Below are 25169 nucleotides of genomic sequence, written 5' to 3' on the forward strand. Positions count from 1 at the left end.
GTGCCACACACTATGCCAAACACTTTTAAGAATGTTAGGTCATTTAATCTTCTAAAGAATAATACTGAGTAACAGGACCAGTGATTACAGGGGTCTGCATAGGTCAGCAGAAAGATGTTCATTTATTACAATATCAGACAAAGCAAAACAAAAAAGCCGCACAAAACCAGGGACAAGTATATTATATCTACATGAGGGAAAACTCTATAGTCATTAAAAATAATGCTTATGTGGAGAAATATATTTAAGGTTTTAACAATCAATTATTAAATATACTTGTAGAACACAGTTCATAATTTGGAGGCGAAAGCCATAAATAGACCTATACATACAAGTCATAATCTACATAGATTTAAATTATAAAGCATGACTTCTCCATTATTTTGTTTTTCAGAATTTTGTGGATCATCCATAGAAAGAGATAAATATTTTTTTCCTTTAGGCTCAACAAAGTAATACACTATTTCTTTCATATAAAAACTTGCAATTTTTGAACTTATGCATCTTATTATCTAAACTCCTAGTATGCATAATAAAATCATTTGACTTACAGAAAATACTTACAGAAAACAACACATGAAAAAAATTAGTCAAGACACAATGTGCTGGAAGGTCTCACAGACAACCAGGAAAAATGACGAGGAAAAGACACCTTGGTGCTAAGCACATGAGCGGAGGACCTCCTACCTCACTGCTTCTTTCTGATATTACTAATGGAGAGAATATTTGTCATGAAAGGGGAAGTATAATTATTTCAAGATCAACAATGGCATTTAGAAGTGGTAAGTATTAATGCTATAATATTCTACTCAAGTTAGAATTTTAAGTATTTTGAAAGCAGTTATCTTTGGAACTATAAACTGCATAACTGAACCAAAGGTTGGTAATTTAGACTACGCTATTTTAGACTAGAAATGGAGAAGTCTACTTTCTGTATTCTCCAACAGTGTCAGGGAGGAAAACTTGTTTTGAATCAGGCAAATGAAAGTAGTATTGATGCTGGGAATGGAATTAGTAATACTTAAAAGTTGTTATACTTTTCACACTGTGACTAACACTTTCACTTTCATAATAACATAAACCCTAAGTTACTGATTTAATTTAATTATTTGGAAGAATGAGGACAGGAGCATGGATAGTTTAATAGTATGTATTGGCAATTTCTGATAATGCAAAAACAATAAATAGGAATCCCTTGAAAAGTTCTCTACTAATCTTGTCCTCATTCCTACATCTCAGCCTCTCACTCCCACCAGTATCTATAATCTTTCCACAGCCTCAGCTGTTTGCATCCTTCTCTCTGACCATCACCTCCTAACATTCTAGTAGCTCAGTCTTTCTAGCCCCTCAACATCCACTGATCCTTCAACCTGTTACTTCTAATCCACTATTTCTACCATCTTTCTACTGGCCCCCACTCCATCAACGTTCTCCTCTTCTTTTTCCATTGATCAGTGAACATTCTCTAGTACTCTGCTCTTAACAACTGCTGCTGCTGCTGCTGCCGCTGCTATGTTACTTCAGTCATGCCCGACTCTGTGCGACCCCATAGATGGCAGCCCACCAGGCTCCCCCGTCCCTGGGATTCTCCAGGCAAGAACACTGGAGTGGGTTGCCACTGCCTTCTCCAGAACTGGTTCCTGTTAAAATTTTTCCAAGCTTCAATTCATCCTGTTTCTAATATTGATATAGATGGTTCCCCATTACATTAGCAAAGTTAATCAAAAGGAAATGTGAATGGAAGAGTTTACATATAAGGATTCTTGCTTTTTATTTCAATCTCTCATGGAAGGATTAAACTTTTTACTAGAGGAAGGCTGAGGGGATTCAGAAAAAGTGTGAAATTAGACAGCTATTGTGTTTCTAATAAACATTAATAAAGACAAAATTTTATAAGAAAATATAAAAAGGGTAACCTGATAAGAACAGAAAGAACTCAGAACTGATAGTACACTTTAGAATCCTAGTTTATACCTTGGGCTAGTTATTTAACCTCTAGGACACAAAATATCCTTATTAATCTGCAAAATGAGGAGGCTGGCTTACATCAGTAATTTTCAAAACTTTTTTTAAAACTGTCAAATTTCAAATGACATCTTACCCCGAATCTCAAAACAAAATCAAAACACACACAGAAAAATAGTTTGTGTTGCATCTGAAATGATTCTGCAAGAGCCCCGAGCTCCCAGGAACATAATTTTAACTTTTCTAGATCATTCTAAATCTAGATAATTTCTAGAGTATCTCAAAACTCTAAAAAGACCTATCTGGGAGTTCTCTGTGGCCTAGAAGTTTAAATTCTGGGCTTTCACTGCCATGGCCTGGATTCAGTTCCTTGTTGGGAAACAGATTTCACAAGTTACATGGCATGACCAAAAATACAACATAAATTAAAAAATAAATGAAAAGACCTATGAATTTTTGTATTTTGGAAAAGAAAGAAACAGTACAGACAACTTAGTTCTAGAATATCATAGCAAAGAAGCTTCTTCACATTAGGCAAAATGCTGAGCATGAACATGTCAGTTTAAAATAATATCTTCTATAAATGTTTCTATAAACATTTTCTATAACTATTCTAAAAATATAAGGGATAAAATAAAAACTTAAAAAGCACATGAAAGGTAAAATATACTACATAAACAGAAGTATTTATCATGATTGGCAATGTGGCCTTCCCAAAGAGGAGCTTCTAATCCAGTCAGGGATAGACATGCACAGAGGAACCCAGAAGGTCAAACTGGCCTAAGGGATGAATAGCTTTACTCAGCTATGTAGTGTCTTCAAAGTTTCAAGGGAGAATCACTCCAAAGTGGGAGGAAAGTCTCATGTCATGAAGAAGAAAAACAATTTCAGATGAAGATTACAGTGCAAGTAAAACATTACCAAACAACAGTTATCAAACTTTGTAGTTTTCTAAGTGGATAGGTTGGGTAATAGTAAATTATTCACTCTTTACCAGGTTTTCATCATCTTCTGCTGTTTCTTCATTTTTGCCACTGTTAACTTTCTATCTCATACAAATTATCAAGGAAGAAAGAGCATTCTGAAGGACACTCATGGTCTACTATCAGCTCTGAAATTTATCGATATATAATCACTCTGGAAGATCAAACCAGTCAATCCTAAAGGAAAACAGCCCTGAAAAGTAATGTCTCTGCTTTTCAATATGCTATCTAGGTTGGTCATAACTTTTCTTCCAAGGAGTAAGTGTCTTTTAATTTCATGGCTGCAGTCACCATCTGCAGGGATTACTAAGCAGCTAATTTAGAGCATGTAACAATGCTAGTTCTATAAAATATCAGAGTTGGAAAAAGAGAAAATACAGAATTTTAAAAAAACTTGGAAGTGGGATCTTTTTCTGATAAATGTTCCCTTAAGTCTGTCTTATAACTTACTAATTCAACATTATTGTGAGAGTCTTGCAAAACTAAAAATAGAGCTACCATATGATCTTGCAATATCATTCCTGGGCATAGACCACAAAAAAAAACATGGTCCAAAAGAATACATGCATCCCAGTGTTTATCACAATTCTGTTTACAACTGTCAAGATATGGAAACAACCTAAATATCCATCAACAGAATAATGGACAAGGAAGAGGTGATACATATATACAACAGAATATTACTCAGCCATTAAAAAGAATGAAATGATACCATTTGCATAATATGGATGGACCTAGAGATTATCATACTGAGTGAAGTAAGTCAGGCAGAGAAAGAGAAATATTATATGATATTGCTTATATGCAGTATCAGAAAAAAAGAGATACAAATGAACTTATGTACAAAACAGAAACAGACTCACATAGAGAACAAACTTATGGTTACCCAGGAGGATGGGTGGTTGGGGAAAGATAAGGAGTTTGGGATTGACATCTAACACTGCTATATTTAAAATGGGTAACCAACAAAGGTCTACTGTATAGCACAGGAAATTCTGCTAAATATTTTATGACAATCTAATTGGGAAAAGGATTTGAAAAAGAATAGATACATGTACATATACAACTTAACCACTTTGTTGTACGCTTGAAATAGTCCTAGGTGTTCACTGGTAGGACTGATGCTAAAGCTGAAACTCCAATACTTTGGCCACCTGATGCAAAGAGCTGACTCATTTGAAAAGACCTTGATGCTGGGAAAGATTGAGGGCAGGAGGAGAAGGGGAAGACAGAGGATGAGATGGTTGGATGGCATCACCAACTCAATGGATTTGAGGTCCTGAACTGCCAGAGTTGGTGATGGACAGGGAGGCCTGGCATGCTGTGGTTCATGGGGTCACAAGGAGTCGGACACAACTGAGCGACTGAACTGAACTGAAACTACTAAAACATTGTTAATCAATTACACTCTGATATAAAATGAGAAGTTAAAAAACCTCACTGAGAGAGAACTTACTGTAGCAGCTTAGTTTATTTTTTAACAGTACTATTCTTCATACTGAAATAAGATCTACTATCACTGATTTTGCTTTATCTTTTACACTCACAAAGCATACAGTCAAGGATGTTCAAGGATGAAAAGAACACGTACTACAACCTACCACTTGCCCCTCTTAAAGCACTTGGCAAACACTGCTACTTGATCAGCATAAACAACAACTCATCCAATAAACCTTAACAGTGAGCTTGAGGAAGTTACTACCAATCCATTTAGTCAATACACACAAAGGGAAATCTCACTGCTATCCCTACTTTAATTTTTGTTTTATGTGTTCCTCCTTATAATTTAAGAATAATAATAACAATAATTTTATTTATTTTTGGCTGTGCTGGGTTTTCGTTGCTCCATAGGCTTTTCTGTTTAGGTTGGTGCAAAAGTAACTGCAGTTTCACATTGTTGAACTTTGCCATTTGATACTGGAATACATTCTTAAATAAATGTGGTGACTCCTGCTCTTTTAATTTCATGATGTATAAATTTAATTTCATGATGTATAAATTTCATGTAGCCATGAAATTAAAAGACACTTGCTCCTGAAAGGTTGTTGTTCAATCATGACGCTGGGATTCTTGGCCCCCGGAGGAGAAGAATTCAATCCGGGGCCAGAGACGAGGCTTGATCACTCAGAGCTTTTGTGTAATAAAGTTTTATTAAAGTATAAAGGAGATAGAGAAAGCTTCTGACATAGGCATCAGAAGGGGGCAGAAAGAATAACCCCTTGTTAGTGGTAGCAATGAAGTTATATACTCTCCAATGAATCCAAAGAATGTCTGGAGGTTGTAAAGACCTCTTCAGACCTACTCCCATAATTTACATTTTAAGATAACAGAATTAGCCAGAAGGTTTAATCCAGAGACCGTCCTCAGGGAGAATACATTGTTGTTATATAATCCTTGTAAAGAGCAGGTCTACTCCCATAATTTACAGAATTAGCCAGAAGGTTTAATCCAGAGACTGTCCTCAGGCAGAATACATTGTTGTTATATAATCCTAAGAAATGTATCGAAGGAAAAAAGTTTGTCCTTTCTTCCTCCTTGAGAATTCCAGACCCTTCTCTCCTTGGGGACCCCTAGACTTCTTATTAACCTGCCTAGGAAGTGACTCTCTCATTCCTTGGAAGAAAAGCAATCACAAACATAGACAAAGATTAAAAAACAGAGACATTACTTTGCCTACAAAGGTCCATATAGTCAGAGCTATGGTTTTTCCAGTAGCCATGTACAGATGTTAAGCGTTGGACCATAAAGAAAGCTGAGCATCAAAGAACTGATGCCTTCAACCTGTGGTGTAGGGGGAGACTCTTGATAGTCTCTCGGACAGCAAGGACACCAAACCAGTCAGTCCTAAAGGAAATCAACCCTGAATATTCATTGCAAGCAATGATGCTGAAGCTAAAGCTCCAATACTTTGGCCACCTGATGTGAAGAACTGACTCATTGGAAAAGACCTGGATGTTGGGAAAGATTGAAGGCAGGAGGAGAAGAGGACAACAGATGATGAGATGGTTGGATGGCATCACTGACTCATGGACATGAGTTTGAGCAAACTACAGGAGATGGTGAGGTCACGGAAGCCTGGTGTGCTGCAGTCCATGGGGTAGCAAAGAGTTGGACATGACAACCTCAGTGAATGAACAACGTTATACATCACTTTAATGTGCATTTCTTACTTTATGTTTTTTGCTGATGACTTAATAACAGGTTTATTTTATATTTATTTTAGACTATAGAAATGATGATAGACAAAAAGCAAATTCAAGTGACATTTTTTATTTGAATGACTTTTTTTATTTGAGTTCATTAAGCAGCAGAGATAACTTGGAACATCAACAATGCATTTGGCCAAGGAATTGCTAATAAACAGACAGTGCAGTGGTGGTGGAAGTTTTGCAAAGGAGACGAGAACAGAGTGGCTGGCAATTGGAGGTTGACAACGACCAACTGAGAGCTATCATCAAAGCCAGTCCCCTCGCAACTATGTGAGAAGTTGCCAAAGAACTCAACGTCAACCATCCTATAGTCATTTGGCATTTGAAGCAAATCAGAAAGGAGAAAAAGCTCGATAAGTGGGTGCCTCATGAGCTGACTGCAAATCAAAAAAGCCTGTTGTTTTAAGCATGTCTTCTCTTACTGTACACAAGAACAACAAACCATTTATCAATTAGATTGTGACATTCGGCAAAAAATGGATTGTATGACAACCAGCAATGACCAGTTTAGCAGATGGACTGAGAAAAAGCTCCAAAACACTTTCAAAAGCCACACTTGCACCAAAAAAAGGTCATGGTTTCTGGTGGTCTGCTTCCAGTTTGAGCCACTACAGCTTTTGGAATCTCAGAAACCATTACATCTGAGAAGTATGCTCAGCAAATCGATTAGATGTACCAAAACTGCAATGCCTGCAGTCAGCACTGGTCAACAAAAAGGGCCCAATTCTTCACAGCAATGCCTGACTGCATAGTCGCATAACCAACGCTTCAAAAGTTGAACAAATTGGGCTACGAAGTTTTGCCTCATCCACTATATTCATCTGACCTCTCACCAACCAACTACCATTTCTTCAAGCATCTCAACAACTTTATGCAGGACAAACACACAACCAGCAGGAGGCAGAAAATGCTTTCAAAGTTTATTGAATCCTGAAGCATGGATTTTTATGGTACAAGAATAAACAATCTTATTTCTCATTGGCAAAAATGTGCTGATTGCAATGGTTCCTATTTTGATAACTAAAAATGGGTTTGAACCTGATCGTAGTGATTTAAAATTCATGGTCTGAAACTGCAATTACTTTTGTACCAACCTAATAGTTGCAGCAAGTGGGGGCTACTCTCCAATTGCAGTGCATTGGATTCTCATTGTTGTGGCTTCTTGTTGCAGGCATGGGCTCTAGGGCACATGGGCTTTCAGTAGTTGTAACACATGGGCTCAGTAGTTGTGGCTCCCAGAGCACAGGCTGAATAGGCTTAGTTGCTCTGAGGCATGTGGGATCTTCCCGGATCAGGGATTGAACCTATGTCTCCTGCATTGGCAGGTGGATTCTTTACCACTGAGTCACAAGGAAAGCCCCTCCTTTTCACTTGAAAGTCAGTTACCAAATCTTAAATTGATTTTAAATCCCATTTTCTTTGAAGTGTTTCATTTGTAACAGGAATTTCATCATCTCACCAACCTAGCAACTCTTCACTAGATACTGGATAAGCTTTCATAAGGTTATGATCTGATTCTACCAAGAGTTTTCTACTTCTCCTTGGCAAATCTTCCTGCTTTTCCTATGCTAGGGATACTGCTTAAGATTTGATTGTTAGAGCTTTTTTTTTCTTCCTTTATAAACTTTTTCCCATTATGGGCTAGTAACTTTTTTATTAGCTTCTATATTTATATTGGGAAAGGAGTACATCAAAGTTGTCTACTGTCACCCTGTCAGGTTCCTTGGTCCATGGGCAAGAATACTGGAGTGGTTTGCTATTTCCTTCTCCAGAAGATCTTCTTGACTCAGGGATCGAACCCAGGTCTCCTACACTGCAGGCAGATTCTTTACCAACTGAGCTACCAGGGAAGCTCCAAAAAATACTGGAGTGGGTTGCTGTGCCCTCCTCTAGGGGATCTTCCCAATCCAGGGACTGAACCCAGGTCTCCCTCACTGCAGGTTGATTCTTTACAGTCTGAGCCACCAGGGAAGCCCCTGCTTATTTAACTTACATACAAGGAACATCATGTGAAATCCTGGGCTAGATGAATCACAAGCTGGAATCAAGATTGCCAGGAGACACACCAACAATCTCATTTATGCAGATGATACCACCTTAATGGCAAAAAGCGAAGAGGAACTAAAGAGCCTCTTGATAAAGGTGAAAAAGGAGAGTGAAAATGCTGGCTTAAAACTCAACATTTAAAAAACGAAGATCATGGCCTCTGATCCCATCACTTATGGCAAACAGATGGGGAAACAATGGAAATAGTGACAGACTTTATTTTCTTGAGCTCCAAAATCACTGCAGATGGTGACTATAAGCCATGAAATTAAAAGACACTTGCTCCTTGGAAGAAAAGCAATGACAAACAGACAGCGTATTAAAAAGAAAAGACACCACTTTGCCAACAAAGCTCCATATAGTCAAGGATATGGTTTTTCCAATAGTCATGCAGATGTGAGAGTTGGACCATAAAGAAGGCTGAGTGCCAAAAAACTGATGCATTTAACTGTGATGCTAGAGAAGACTCTTGAGAGGCCCTTGGACTGCAAGGAGATCAAACCACTCAATCCTAAATGAAATCAGTCCTGAATATTCACTGGAAGGACTGATGCTGAAGCTGAAGCTCTAACACTTTGGCCACCTGATGCAAAGAGCTGACTCTGTCCAGAGCATCAGAAGAGACCCTGATGCTGGGAAAGATTGAGGGAAAGAGGAGAAAGGAATGACAGGATGAGATGGTTGGATGACATCACTGACTCAATGGATGTAAGTCTGAACAAACTCCAGGAGACAGTGAAGGACAGAGAAATCCAGCATGCTGCAGCCCATGGGATTGCAGAGTCGGACACTATCTAGCGACTGAACAACAATGATATTTGTATTATTTATATCTGATCATCCAAATCCGATGTCAATTTTCCTATCAAAAGCTCTTTAGTGGTGGTAGTTTACTCACTAAGTCACATCCCACCCTTGCAACCCCATGGACTGTAGCCTGCCAGGCTTCTCTGTCCATGGGCTTTCTCAGGCAAAAATACTGGAGTGGGTTACCATTTCCCTGTCCAGGGGAATCTCCCCGACACAGAGATCAAACCTGTGTCTCCTGCACTGCAGGCAGATTCTCTGACTGCTAGCCACCAGGAAAGCCCTTCAGTGAGGTGAATAGTATTAAAGACAAGGAAACCGATATATAGAAAAAGTTAAGCATTTTGTCCAAATACATTTAAAAAGTGGGTGACATAGTATTTGAACCAAGAAAAGCAATGGTGAGGGCCTGATTAAGATGCTGCCTCTGAGATAGAAAAGAAATAAACTGGAAAAAATATTTAAAAAGTAGGGGCCAGAGCAGTAAGTGCCACCTCATATCATCCTTAAGCACTATAAATCTGCTTTCACTAATGCATGTAATTTTTTAAAGACGTATGTACCATTAACCTGAATACTAAATGATAAAAACATCTTTCTTATCTTTTGGATAAAATTATGATTAAATTTTAATATTTTCTTCCCACACACCAATGGATAAATCAAAATGTAAGTAAAATTATCACCATGGATTTAACTCTACTCTGGTCCAAGTTTACTTCTGCTGGGTTCTGCAGCTACAGATTACCTTCTAGCCACTCACAGTATCTATGAAATCCACTGAGATACATAGAGGAATGTCTGTCTGAGCACAACAGTTCACTTCAAATCCAGCTTTGATAATATAACCCACAAGTGGTGAGTCAGAAAATTCTCCTTAGTGGTTAGAGAGCACATTATTAAAATTCAAAAAATTGTTTAATATTAGATCTCACCTGGTTGTTGATCTTTCAGGTTAGTACAAAGTATATATTTTCAAATCACTGCACAAATGAAAGCTCCTGCAGCAATCTGATAAGGTAGATTTATATATACCTCATCAGATGAGAAATGTCAAAAATACCTAGGTTCTTCTTGGATTCTGTTAAGAATAAAATTTATCAAACTCTTCTAAAACATAAAATATGCATGAAAAATGAATTATAAATATAATGAAAATTCAGGTAAAAAGTTTCTCATCTTACCCTGTCTAGTTCCAGTGTAAACTTCTGGTCCCACGACTGATTGGAAATGGGTTTCCAGCTAGTCTGACCAACCACAGTATTGTCCAGCTTCAAAACGGCACAGACATCATCTGTAATTACAATTTAAAATTTGATTAAGAATTTTAAAACTTTTAAATAGAAATAACACTGTTTAATGTCAACAAAAGTCTTATGATACTTTGAAAATAAGTTCTTCTTACTCACTACTGAAGTTTTTAAATCTTAAACAGCTAGCTGTATATAAACACACACACACACACCTACTAGACCCTTCCAAGTTATCTTTTGTGTTTTATAAAAATATAAATAGTAATTGCTATTTCGTTTACATCAGAAAATTACTGAAAGGACTGACAGGTGGCCAGTAGTCGTTTGCCACATGTACGTGTGGGTGTATTTTTATATATCATTATCAATCACCCAGTTTTTCTCCCTCTACATTTGCTATTTATTAAGGTTGTTACCCTAAACGATTTTTATTTTTACATTTTCCCTAAAGTCTCTCTCCATATACAGGAAAGCAGATATACTGTACTAGGCTGAATTGTTACATGCCTTTCCCACCAGTTATATATTTATATCATAGTTATGACTACTTTAGAGTATCTCCAAAGTACTTCATAAACCTCTTGTATTTTATTCTTACCACCTTTGCCCACTCCCCCATTTCAGTTTACTTCTCAGACACTAGGCTATAATTCTAATTTAACATGGTTATTTATCAAAATTTCTTCATTACTTTAGACGTGTCACTATTCCATTTAAAGAATTAAGATGTGACACAAGGAGTTTGTCATAAAGAGTGGTGTTCAGTATTTCATTATTCCAAAGAAATTAATGCTCTATGTCATTCAGTTTCCCAACATTTTTAGTATGGTAAATTTTGTAGCCTTTTAAGTTCTCCTGTCATTACAGTTTTTGATCTTTTAAATTATGGAAATCTTAACTTTAAAGTTTGTGGTCCAACTTTCACTCTTCTCACTCTTCTGTCCCCACCACTCAGCCCTCTGTATTGGACTTTGTTATTTGATTGTTGAAAGAAAAAAATCTGATTACTGAACTGGATAAGTCATCAGTTTTTAGGAGATTTCGACTACTTCCGCTTTTACTTTTACTTGTTCTGCTCATGAAGGATGATCTGGTCTCACTTGGACTCCAACCAGGTAGTGCAACGGATGCTGCTTTCGACCGTCCGGGGACGTTCTCCAGGATATCTTGGCAGCCCATAAGACGAACTTCCAAAGTACCTACAGCATATGTAAGTATCAAGTAAGAAAACATCAATTCTCCACACACAGAATTATGTCCTTGTTAACTATTAAGAAATAGGGAGGGAAATGTTTGCTAAAATAACAAAATCTCTTCTCCCAGAGATCCTTTGAGGTAACTATCCCCTTTCTTGCTTTATTTAGAAAACTTATTTAAAACTCTCACTTAAGACAACTATAAAAAAAATTTATAAAAAGAAAAGCGCTTCCCAAAAGCTGTCTACGGGGCACAGAACAAAACTAGTTACATCATCTTCTAGTGTATATGAATAGTCACTTCCGTAATTACATGGAAGAATTACAGAATTATGTGGATAAAACAAGTGGGAGGGAAATATAAAGCTAAATAATATGCCTATTAAAACAGACATACAGAAATTAGAAACAAGGAAATCTGACTATGTGAATAACAGTTGTTTTTAATAGTTGCACAGTTAATATAGAAAATGACTATAGGTTTTTTTTCAGGAGGTTGAATAGATGGATTTCTGTTCTATTTGAGATGTAAAATAACATTATCTTTTCACTTTAACAGTTTAGTCAAATAATAATGGGCTATAATTATCCAAGCATAAAATAATTGTAGTTTCTGTAGGCAAATACATATGAAAGGTATTCAAATGAAACTGAGGACCTCTGAGCTTAGCCATCTGGAGATATGGCTTTGTCATCATTTGGGCTACAGTTAGTGTACTAAAATTTTTAAATGGTTCTTCAGTATTAAAATTTTAGATACCGCATATAGTAAGCACTTTAGGAAGAGTATTTCCTGGGAAAAGCTGTCCCATTAAACTTAAATAATTAAAACTTAATTTTATTTAAAGTTTTTAATTATTTAAAAGTAACCAAAGGACTTTCAGCAAAGTAAAGAAAGTCTGTATTTACTCTCAACTCAAACAACTAAAAAAAAAAAAAAAAAGAGTACAAAAAAAAAGTGTTAAAGGCTAATGGACATCAGTACAGAAAGGAGGAACTCAGGTGGAGCCAAAGTGGACTACCTGAATTAAGGAGACAGAAACGAGTATTGAGACTGCACTGAGAGGGCTAGACTTCATAGCCAGCATAAAGGAAAAAATACAGCTATCCAGAGACAGAAATCCTGAGATGTACAGAAGGTTCCTCAGACTACGTGTTCAGTCTTGATTCAGGAACAGAGAATAATTACCCTTAGACTAGACAATGCTGCGGTCCCAAATTACCCAGGGACTTCCCTGGCGGTCCAGTCATTAAGAGTCCAGCTGCCAAAGCAAGGGACAGGAGTTTCATCACTGGCCTGGGAAGATTCTGCATGCCGCAGGGTAACTAAGTCCTCGAGCCACAACTACTGAAGTCCGTGGGCTCTAGAACCTGTGCTCTGTAACAAGCGAAGCCACATAAACAGAAGCCTAGGCACCACAACAAAGAGTAGCTCCCGCTCGCCATGACTAGAGAAGGCCTGTGTGCAGCAACGAAGACCCAGCACCACCAGAAATAATTCAAAAAAATAAAAATTTAAAAAAGCATTACCCAAAAGATCAAACTGTTTCCAAGTAATTTAATTGTGACCTGGAATAAAGCTCAAAAATATATGTAATATTTGTAGGAATACAAAAATACCCAGCACCTAACAAGCTAAAATTCAAAATGTCTGGCATTCATTCAGAGATTACCAGGTATATTTGTTTTCTATTGTTGTATTACCAATTATCACAAACACAGTACCTTAAAACAACACCCATTTATTACCCAACAGTTCTACAGGCCTGAGTTTGAGTGGGAGGGTCTGCATTCTTTGCTAAAGATTTCATAAGGCTGAAATCATTGTGTCTGCCAGGCTGGGCTCATAACCTGGAAGTTCTGAAGAACCTGCTTCTAAACTCATTCAGGTTATTGGTAGAATTTAGTTTCCTGAAGCCATAAGAATAGGGATCCTATTTCCTTGCTACTGACAGCCAGGGTCTATTTTCAAGTTCTAGAGGTGACCTGCATCCCTTGTCATGTGACCCCACCCCATCTCTAAGTCAGCAAGGGCACATAAAATCCTTTTTATGATTCATATCTCTCTCATTTTCCCTCCTTCCAATGGCCAGGGAGGGCTTCCCTCATAGCTCAGTTGGTAAAGAATCCTCCTGCAATGCAAGAGACTCTGGTTCAATTCCTGGGTGGGGAAGGTCCACTGGAGAAGGGATATACTACCCACTCCAGTATTCATGGGCTTCCCTTGTAGCTCAGCTGGTAAAGAATCTGCCCACAATGTGGGAGACCTGGGTTCAATCCCTGCATTTGGAAGATCCCCTGGAGAAGGGAAAGGCTACCTACTCCAGTATTCTGGCCTGGAGAATTCCATGGACTATACAGTCCATGGGGTCACAAAGAATCAGACACAACTGAGCAGCTTTTTCTTATTCTTTCTTATTTTTACTTTATTTTACTTTACAATACTGTATTGGTTTTGCCATACATTGACTTGAATCCACCACAGGTGTATACAAGCTCCCAATCCTGAATCCCCCTCCCACCTCCCACCCCATATCATCTCTCTGGATCATCCCCATGCACCAGCCCCAAGCATCCTGCATCCTGTATCGAACATAGACTGGCACTTCGTTTCTTACATGATAGTATACATGTTTCAATGCCATTCTCCCAAATCATCCCACCCTCTCCTTCTCCCTCAGAGTCCAAAAGTCCGTTCTATACATCTGTGTCTCTTTTGCTGTCTCGCATACAGGGTCATCATTACCATCTTTCTAAATTCCGTATATGTGTATCAGTATACTGTATTGGTGTTTTTCTTTCTGGCTTACTTCAATCTGTATAATCAGCTCCAGTTTCATCCATCTCATCAGAACTGATTCAAATGTATTCTTTTTAATGGCTGAGTAATACTCCATTGTGTATACGTACCACAGCTTTCTTATCCATTCATCTGCTGATGGACATCTAGGTTGTTTCCATGTCCTGGCTATTATAAACAGTGCTGCAATGAACATTGGGGTACATGTGTCTCTTTCAATTCTGGTTTCCTTGGTGTATATGCCCAGCAGTGGGATTGCTGGGTCATAAAGCAGCTCTATTTGCAAATTTTTAAGGAATCTCCACAGTTTTCCATAGTGGCTGTACTAGTTTGCATTCCCACCAACAGTGTAAGAGGGTTCCCTTTTCTCCACATCCTCTCCTGCATTTATTGCTTGTAGACTTTTGGATCGCAGCCATTCTGACTGGTGTGAAATGGTACCTCATTGTGGTCTTGATTTGCATCTCTCTGATAATGAGTGATGTTGAGCATCTTTTCATGTGTTTGTTAGCCATCCATATGTCTTCTTTGGAGAAATGCCTATTTAGTTCTTTGGCCCATTTTTTGATTGGGTCGTTTATTTTTCTGGAATTGAGCTGCATAACTTGCTTGTATATTTTTGAGATTAATTGTTTGTCAGTTGCTTCATTTGCTATTGTTTTCTCCCATTCAGAAGGCTGTCTTTTCACCTTACCTATAGTTTCCTTTGTTGTGCAGAAGCTTTTAATTTTATTTAGATGCCATCTGCTTATTTTTGCTTTTATTTCCAGTATTCTGGGAGGTGGATCATAGAGGATCCTGCTGTGATTTATGTCAGAGAGTGTTTTGCCTATGTTCTCCTCTAGGTGTTTTATAGTTTCTGGTCTTACGTTTAGATCTTTAATCCATTTTGAGTTTATTTTTGTGTGCGGTGTTAGAAAGTGATCTTGTTTCATTCTTTTACAAGTGGTTGACCAGTTTTCCCAGCACCACTTGTTAAAGAGATTGTCTTTAATCCATTGTATATTCTTGCCTCCTTTGTCAAAGATAAGGGGTCCATAGGTGTGTGGATTTATCTCTGGGCTTTCTATTTTGTTCCAGTGATCTGTATTTCTGTCTTTGTGCCAGTACCATACTGTCTTGATGACTGTGGCTTTGTAGTAGAGCCGGAAGTCAGGCAGGTTGATTCCTCCAGTTCCATTCTTCTTTCTCAAGATTGCTTTGGCTATTCGAGGTTTTTTGTATTTCCATACAAACTGTGAAATTATTTGTTCTAGTTCTGTGAAAAATACCACGAATAGCTTGATAGGGATTGCATTGAATCTGTAGATTGCTTTGGGTAGTATACTCATTTTCACTATATTGATTCTTCCAATCCATGAACACGGTAATTTTTCCATCTATTAGTGTCCTCTTTGATTTCTTTCATCAGTGTTTTATAGTTTTTGATATATAGGTCTTTAGTTTCTTTCGGTAGGTAAATTCCTAAGTATTTTATTCTTTTCATTGCAATGGTGAATGGAATTGTTTCCTTAATTTCTTTTTCTACTTTCTCGTTATTAGTGTATAGGAATGCAAGGGATTTCTGTGTGTTGATTTTATATCCTGCAACTTTCATTGATTAGCTCTAGTAATTTTCTGGTGGAGTCTTAAGGATTTTCTATGTAGAGGATCATGTCATCTGCAAACAGTGAGAGTTTTACTTCTTCTGTGGATCAAGAGCACTTCCCAAAGCTGATTTCTGACTGGCCCAGTTTCGAGCAATAAATCCATCCAACAAATCAGTTAGCCCAGCTAAAGCAAAAACTCCTAATGCAATATTAAAATCTTCTTCAATAATCAAATAGCCCAAAACTGGGGCCAAGCCAATCCTCGTCACTGACAACATATTTGGGATTGTCCATGGGTTTTCATACAGGTTGGAGGCGCTCATCAGGCCCCACTGGCCACGTCGGGCCTCAACAGCAGCCTCCTCTGGTCGTGGGCCCGGGGGCTGCCTTCTCCATGCCTGAGCAGTGGGCTCGTGGGCTAGCCCCAGGCAGCTGCAAGCGAAGCGCAGCTGGGCACAGCCACCAGCGCTCAGCCAGGAAACCCAGGCAGCCAGACTTGGGCGGCAGCAGAGCCCCGCGGGTGCGCCCCTTTCCAGGCCGCGCTCCCGGTGCCCAGGCGGCGATGCGCAGGGCCCCCCAAGAAGCGCGCGCCATCCGCGAAGCCAGCATGACCCTGCTGGCGCTCGAGGGGGGACGCAATCTACGAGAGCTCAGCAATCTAGGGCACTGGCGAACCGCTTCCTCATCAACTCCCCGCAATATTGGAGAAGATCGACGGCCTCCATCCTGGTTCTCAAACCCCAACACACTATCTTATTGAGCAGCTTTAATAATAATAATTGGCCAGCGAAATTCTTCTGCTTTTTGGGGGGCTCATGTGACTGTATTAAGCTGATCCAGATAACTGTCCTTTACATTAACTCAAATGAGTAGTAACCTTAATCACATATGTAAAACTCTCCTTTGCCATATCACAGAAGTGATGCCCCATCATATTCACATGGGAGAGATTCTGGAAGTCATTCTTAATATTCTGCCTATCATACCAGGAAAGCAAATAAACAGAAAAGTAGGACTCATTTAAAAAATAAAAATGATATAAATATTATGATTAGCAGACATTATCTATAAATATATTGTTTAAAATGTTGAAGAGAGACATCAAAGAAATAAAAAAAAAATTGTAGAGATGAAAACTACACTGTCTGAGATTAAGAAAAAAAAAACTGGATGGGATTGGTGGCACATTCACATCACAAAAGAAAAGGCTAGTGAAGTTGAAGCTAGAGCAATATAAATGATCAAGAATAGAAGATAGAAAGGAAAGACTTGCAGGACAAAAAACAAATTAAAACTCCCAAAACAACACATATGTGAGCTGTGAGTTTAACTTCTAGTGTCCTAATACATGAGTACTTAAAGACCTTCATGAAAAGTAGAGAGGATAGAGAACAGAAAATACATTTGAAAAAATAATGACTAAAAATTTTCCAAATATGGTTAAAACTATGTGCTTGAAACTTTCCAAGAAGTTCAAAAGAAGTTCAAAAGAAGTAAGCAAAAGAAAAATAAGTAAATTACACCAAAGCATAACATAATTAAATTTCTCAAAACAAATGATAAAAAAGAAAGTTTTAAAAGCCACCAGAGAAAAAAGACATGTACATACAAAGATCAGGACAGAAGCAGATGTCTCATTAGAAACAATGAGAGCAAGACAGAGAAGCAATAGTACCGAGGAAACAAACCATGAACCTAGAATTCTAAATTTACTGAAAGTATCTTTCAAAAATGAAGCTTTTTCAAATATAAAAGTGGATAAAGAACCCAGTATCAGAAGACGACCATGTGATCCAGCTACACCATTCCTAGGTATTATCCAAGTGAAGTGAAATGCACGTTTACACAAAAATTATACAAGGATGTTATTAGCAGTTATATTTGAAAAAAGTACAAAATGGAAACAACCCAAATATCAACTACAGGTGAATGGATAAAAAAGTTATGGTATAGTCACACAATTAAATACTACCAACAATAAACAGAAAGGAACTACTGATACATGCAATTCTTCTGAATTATTCAGAGTGAAAATGGCCAGATTTCCCCCCCGAAAGTATACACTGTATGATTCAATTAATATAGAATTCTACAAAATGCAAACTAATATCTAGTGACAGAAACAGGCCAGTGATTTGCCTGGGGACAGGTATGGGGAAAGAAAGCATGAAAAGAGCAAGAAGGAGGGGTTTCACAGAGGCACATGAGGATACTTTTGGAGATATGTATATAATTTTCTTAACTGTGGTAATGGTTTCATAACTTTAAATATATAACAAAACTTCTCAAATTATACACTTCAAATATATGTAATAAAACTGTTCTATAGACTGGATATTGATAATGGCAGCTCAGGTATATTTATTTACTAAAAATTGTAAAATTATATTTAAAACCAGAAAATTTTGTGTATTACTTCAAATACATCCCAATAAAGATGGCTAAGCATGAGGGAAAACTTCAAACTTATTTTTGGTTTGGCTATGGAAATCTTATCTCACTGTAAAGTATGAAGGCTCACTGTAAGTTTAATGAATATCATTTCAATTCTGCTTCAAAAGAAACAACTTGTGTCTGTGTGTTTTATTTGCTTTTTTTGTTATTGTTAAGGTGGTAAACTTAGTTCACTTCCACTGTAAATGTTTGGATATAAAAGTCATCCTGGGAAAACTGAAAACATCTGGTTACTACTTCAAATCCTGGTAAATAATTAAATATTTTAGTAATCTTATTGTATTAGGAGATGACAATGTTCAACACCTGCTTTCATTTAGGGAAAAACCTGGAGACATTTAAGATCTTTATTAAGTATATAGAAGTTTCTCTCTTTCATGAGGTGACACAATTGCATCTGCATATAACCATATAAGAAATAGCTTGAAATTAAATTTTTTACTTTTATAACCCATAATATGAAATTTTAAAAACAAGCAAAGCCAAGAAGTAAATGTTCATAAGCAATAGCTATGAATTTCATTAAAATAAGTAAATATTTTTTAATTTCTCTTAGTTTCTGGAAAAATTATTTTATGTCAATTTTACTAATTCAATATTTCAACTTGGTACAATTGAGTAACTTTTTTCAAATTCTGAGGAAATCTTTTATAAAAACTTGAAACTAGTCTTGAAATTTTGGACTAAAAAATTCAATCATACTTTGTATCAAAGTAATTTGTAAAGTTCAGTACTATTAAGCATAGCACTGCAAAAGAAACAACTGTAAATGAGACAAACCATGAATAACAGCATGCAGTAAAAAGTCAGGGCAAAAAATACTCCAACTACTTATCTAGACTAATCCATTATCATGTCTAATCCTTTATTAATACCACTACTATTTCTCTTTCTAGTTAATTCCAAATTTAAAGTCCAGTAGAAAATTAAAGGAATTTTTTTAAAAAAGAACAAAATATCTTAAGATACTTCCTTTTAGGCTCAATTTACATCACTAAAAGTAAAGTAAGTGAATGAAGAACATGGAGAGACCTAAAAAAAGGTTAAAGAGTGAGGAAGAGGTGCCATCTAGACTAGAAAAGGAAAATAATTTCCAGTCACATCAGCTGATTTTCTAAAATGTAGCTTTATTACTTTTCTAAAAAGACTTTAGCAACTATATTTTAATCAGTGAATCTTTCTTAAGTTTTGAATATTATGTTCAGTCCTGAGCCATTAGGTGGGGAAACTTAGATAAGTACAGTCCCTGCCTTATTATCAAATAATATTTACCAAGTATCTACTGAATGTATTACTTTGCCAACTAAGGTCCGTCTAGTCAAGGCTATGGTTTTTCCAGTAGTCATGTATGGATGTGAGAGTTGGACTGTGAAGAAAGCTGAGCACTGAAGAATTGATGCTTTTGAACTGTGGTGTTGGAGAAGACTCTTGAGAGTCCCTTGGACTGCAAGGAGATCCAACCAGTCCATTCTGAGGGAGATCAGCTCTGGGGTTTCTTTGGAAGGAATGATGCTAAAGCTGAAACTCCAGTACTTTGGCCACCTCATGAGAACAGTTGACTCACTGGAAAAGACTGATCTTGGGAGGGATTGGGGGCAGGAGGAGAAGGGGACGACAGAGGATGAGATGGCTGGATGGCATCACCGACTGGATGGACATGAGTTTGCATGAACTCCAGGAGTTGGTGATGGACAGGGAGGCCTGGCATGCTGCAATTCACAGGGTCGCAAAGAGTCGGACACACTGAGCGAGTGAACTGAACTGAACTGAATGTATAAAGTACTCTGTGATGGGGATTAAGAGTATATGTAGGTAGATGACAAAGTCTTTGTTCTTCACAGGTCTATATTCCAGTTTTGATTTTTTAAAAAGAAGACATATATAAGTCAAAGACATTTAATAGGCACCGTGCACAAATCAGATTGTGACAGAAGATGCGTGATATGAGTTATAGAGGATGTGGTTGGAAAGATAAATGCTTTATTTACTTATAAAATTTTTTATTGGAGTATAGTCGATTTACAATGTTCTGCTAGCTTCAGGTGTTCAGCAAAGTCAATCATTGTACATATACAAATATTCACTCTTTTGTAGATTCTTTTCCAATATAGGCCATTACAGAGTATTGAGTAGAGTTCCCTGTGTTATATACAATAGGGCCTTATTAGTTACCTACTTTATATATAGTAGTGTATATATGTCAATCTCAATCTCCCAATATCCCTAGCCCCACCTTACTCCCTGGTAACCATAAGTTTGTTTTCTACACCAGTAACTCTATTTCTGTTTTGGGTAAGTTCATTTCCACATATGCAATGTCATATATTTGCTTTTCTCACTCAGTATGATAGTCTATGGCCTTCCCAGGTGGCGCAGTAGTAAAGAATCTTTCTGCGAATGCAGGAGACCCTAGAGATGCAGGTTCAATCCCTGGGTTGGAAGATTCCCTGGAGTGGGAAATGGCAACCCACTCCAGCATTCTTGCCTGGAAAATTCCATGGACAGAGGAGCCTGGCAGGCTACAGCTGCTGGACATAACTGAGCACATATGCATGCACATGACAATCTCTAGGTCAATCCATGTCACTGCAGATGGGATTATTTTGTTCTTTTATATGGCTGACTAACATTGAATTGTTTATATGTAACACTTTTTTTTTTTACTTTTTTCAAACTTAAATTATTTAATTGGAGGCTAACTACTTTATGGTATTGTAATGGTTTTTGCCATACTTTGACATGAATCAGCCATGGGTGTACATGTGTTCCCCATCCTGAACCCCCATCCCACCTCCCTCCCCATTCCGTCCCTCAGAGTCATCCCAGTGCACCAGCCCTGAACACCCTGTCTCATGCATTGAACCTGAACTGGTGATCTATTTCACATATGGTAATATATATGTTTCAATGCTATTCTCTCAAATCATTCTACCCTCACCTTCTCCCAGAGTCCAAAAGTCTGTTCTTTTGTTTATATGTAACACATCTTTATTCATTCCTCTGTTGATGGATATTTAGCTTGTTTCCATGTCTTCGTTATTGTAAGCTGTGCTGCAATAAACACTGGGGTGCATGAATCTTTTCAAATTATGTTTTTTTTCCAGATATATGCCCAGGAGTAGGATTGCTGGATCATATGGTATCTACAGTAAAGTTTTTTAAGGAACCTCCATACTGTTCTCCACAGTGGCTATACCAGTTTACATTCCCAAGACAGTGTAGAGGGTTCCCTTTCTCCACACTCTCTCCAGCATTTACTGTTTGCAGATTTTTTGATGATGGGCATTCTTACCAGTGCAAAGTGATACCTTGTAAGATAAATGCTTTAAACAATAAATACTTTAAACATTTAAAATACAATAGAAAGTTTGGGCCAGAGGCTTCCAAGCTTTTCTGTTTCATAGTGGCCTAGTATCTCAACTTTTTCATTGTGCTAGTAGTCTAAATGATACACCGAACAGTTCTGTTTCATAGGATATTATAACAAATTAATAACTATTAACAAAACAATATACTGAAAAGTAATCATATTTCATTCTTAAATAACCATGATCACTTCCTAATGAGATGTGTGTACCTACTGGGCACTGTACAATTTATCAAACTTTGGAATTAGATTGAAAAGTGCCACCATTATTTTCTATTCCATATTGATTTTCCTATAGTATTTATTAATATAGCAGTGAAGGAAAATTCACTTGGCATCCCAGGGTACCTTGTGAATTCACTTGATATCCCAGGGTACCACAAATTTAGGAACTCAATTTGGTAACTGACGTTTCAGAGTGATCTTAATAGTAGTAACAGCACTGTCCAACTATAAATTTGTCCTTCAAGATTTAATGTAGAAGTCTGCCATAATATAAAACTGATTTTGATACCCAAAGCTACTAGAATGTGACAGTATGCTGCACAATTCTGAAGAACACTTTCATATCCTCAAAATATTTAATGACATTATTTTTAAGGTAAAGTCCCTGCTGACATTCATATTGATAGATTAAGGATTCTTGGGGATGGGGAAGGCCTGTGTATCAAAAATGTCACATTCACATGGGCCATAAAAATCTTTGTAGGTAACGGTAAGAAAATGGTAGGGTAGCAAACTTTAAAGGTAATTTCTTTACAGAAACACAGGAAAACAAACAAAATCAGGAAAACTGGTTAGAATAAACATTACCAGAAATCTGGGAAACAGTCAACGGTTTACTGCAACCAAGCAAATGCTTGATCAAAAAATGCAATGAACACTTGGTAGGAAAGCTTTGGGGCATTTTAATTTATCTCTGCTTCATCTCTCCTCTCCCCAACCCCAATGGCTTGGTGATAGCCCTGATGATGGTGTCTGTGCTCAGTAACTTCAAATCATGTCCAATTCTTTGCTACCCTATGGATTGTAGCCTGTCAGGCTTCTCTGTCCATGTGATTTTCCAGGTAAGAATGCTGGAGTTGGTTGCCTTGCCCTCCCTCCTCCAGGGGATCTTCCTGACCCAGGGATCAAAACCATGGCTCCAGTGTCTTCTGCCCTACTGGCAGATTCTTTACAACTGAGCCACCAGGGAAGCCCAGTAGTCCTGAATATAGCAGGCTCTATTTCTGATATAGGTTCTTGGTGCCAGAGGGAGCAGAGAAGACTTCATTCTCAAAGAACTCTGGATGCCTGCTTTGACCTCTCTGAAGGCTCCCTGGAGGACTAACGGAAAAGGTTTACCTTTGTCTTTCACCTAACTAAGAAATCTTTCAAGACAGAGAAACAGCTAAGTACAAGGCATTGAAAGGCAAATGAAGCCTGGAGCAAAGGATATCAGTTGTCTATATTACTTAAGAGACATCCTATAGTCTTAGTGGGGCGGGAGATATGAAGTAAGCTGTTTTAGGGAATAAAAGCTCTGCAATGCTTCTATCTTACTGGAAAACCAGAAGACTAGCTGCAAAAGCAGACATCCTCAGAAGAGATCTAAGAAGGCACTAAGCTTTCACATCCGGCTGATATTCAAGCTCTGTACAAGAAAAGGCAGAATTATAAAATGTCTGGGTGAATGCTAAAATAATGCCTTGGCACACAAACAAAGAATTCAGGTGCAAACATAAGGCAAATTTTTCTTTCTACCTGCAGGCATTAAAAAAAAAATGTCTGTCAAAACTATAGTTGACTAGTAACTTAATGGAGACTTCAGTGACCACACAGAAGTCACTAAACAACTACATCCTGTGTCAAACAGCAAAAATAAGAAATTACAGAAAATGTGACTATATTCCAGTTACAAATAATAATATTCACCATATCCAGCTTTCAATAAAAAATTATGAAGCAAGCACATAAAAAAGAGAGTATGGCCAATTCAAAAGAAAAGTAGAAATTCACAGAAACTATCCTTGCTGCTGCTGCTGCTAAGTCGCTTGAGTCATGTCCCAATCTGTGTGACCGATAGACTACAGCCCACCAGGCTCCCGTGTCCCTGGGATTCTCCAGGCAAGAACACTGGAGTGGGTTGCCATTTCCTTCTCCTTCTCTAAGGAAGTCAAAACACTGGATTTACTACACAAAGCCTATACCAACTGTCTTACAAATGGTCAAAGTTTACATGTGGTCAAAGACCTAAAAGAAACCAAAAGGGAAAAAGGAGAATGGTATTTCAACAAATAGGGAATATTAATAAAGACATAGAATTTATAAATAACCAAATAGAAATCTTGGAGCTGAAAAGTACACTAACTGAAATCTTTAAAGTTTCCTAGAGTTGTTCAACACCATATTTGAGCAGGCTGAAAAATCAGAAAACTTAAAGATATCTGAATTGAAAGTGCAGTCTTAGGAAAAGAAAGGGAAAAACAAAAATGAAGGAAATTCAGTGTTGGGGAATGAAGGATGTTATTGTGAAGAGAAAAACTGGAAAAATTAGACTCTAGCACATGTTTACTACAATAAATGCTAAAGAAAGGACTACAGGCTAAAGGAAAATTTTAACAGAAAATTTCAAATATAACAAGAGCAGAAAGAATAATGAGTCACTAGATACAAAGGACAATTTTTTTTTTTTTCCAAAAAAAAAAAAAACTTTGTTGACCCTTGAACAATGTGGGAGTTAGGGGCACTGACCATTTGCACAGTCAAAAATGTGCATGTAACTTCATAGTAGGTTTTCCATATCTCTAATCCCATATGCACTAATTCAATCAAACATGGATCACCTATACCTTTAAAGTTTTTTGCTCTTTAAAAACAAAACTAGAAGATATACACTGGAAATGAACAACATGGCTTTGAACTGAGCAAGTCCACTTACATGTGAATTTTTTTCACTAAATACTCTGATCTACAGTTGGTTGAGTCTGAAGACATGTGGGGGTTGACTGAAGTTATACACAGATTTGTGACTGCAGAGGCCTGGCATCCCTAGCCTGTGTTATTCAAGGGTCAGCAACTAATTTGGAAGAGAGTATATACTATGATCACAGATGTATTAAGTTCAATATGCATATGTGAATCTCTAAAGTAAGCAATAAACACGAACACATGCACAGGCATCCCAAATTTGATGAATGACATGAATTTACACATCAAGGAGCTCAAAGAATCCAAGTAGAATAAACTCAAAAGAAATCACCATTTTGAGATGCATTATAATCAAACTGTGAAAAACCAGAGACAAAAAGGGGAATCTTGAAGGCAGCAGAGAGAAGCAAATCATTAGTTACCAAAAATCCTCAGTAAGATTAAAAGTCGATTCTTTATCAGACAGCATAAAAGCCAGGAGGGGCTGGGATGATATTTTTAGAATGCTGAAAGAAAAAGCCTGTCAACCAAGAATGCTATATATGCAAAACTAACCTTCAAAAAATGAAGAAAATAAAAGATTCTAGAAT

General features: G+C 37.4%; 1 protein-coding gene and 1 pseudogene across 3 annotated transcripts in view; both read right to left on the bottom strand.

Moving 5' to 3' along the window:
- Positions 1 to 25169, bottom strand: part of PKN2 (protein kinase N2) — a 93026-nt gene that overhangs the window by 32803 nt on the left and 35054 nt on the right. For 2 of the 3 annotated variants that reach the window (XM_068965055.1, XM_068965053.1), the window contains exons 6-7: positions 11277 to 11462; positions 10195 to 10304 (exon numbers count right to left, since the gene is read on the bottom strand). In XM_068965055.1, the coding sequence (XP_068821156.1) occupies positions 10195 to 10304; positions 11277 to 11462 (296 nt within the window). The remainder of the gene's footprint in view (positions 1 to 10194; positions 10305 to 11276; positions 11463 to 25169) is intronic. The other variant, XM_068965054.1, reaches the window with a different exon arrangement.
- On the bottom strand, positions 15938 to 16457 carry LOC138073564 (cardiolipin synthase (CMP-forming) pseudogene; annotated as a pseudogene).

The sequence above is a fragment of the Capricornis sumatraensis genome, chromosome 2 (assembly GCF_032405125.1).
Source record: "Capricornis sumatraensis isolate serow.1 chromosome 2, serow.2, whole genome shotgun sequence".
Taxonomy (NCBI): domain Eukaryota; kingdom Metazoa; phylum Chordata; class Mammalia; order Artiodactyla; family Bovidae; genus Capricornis; species Capricornis sumatraensis.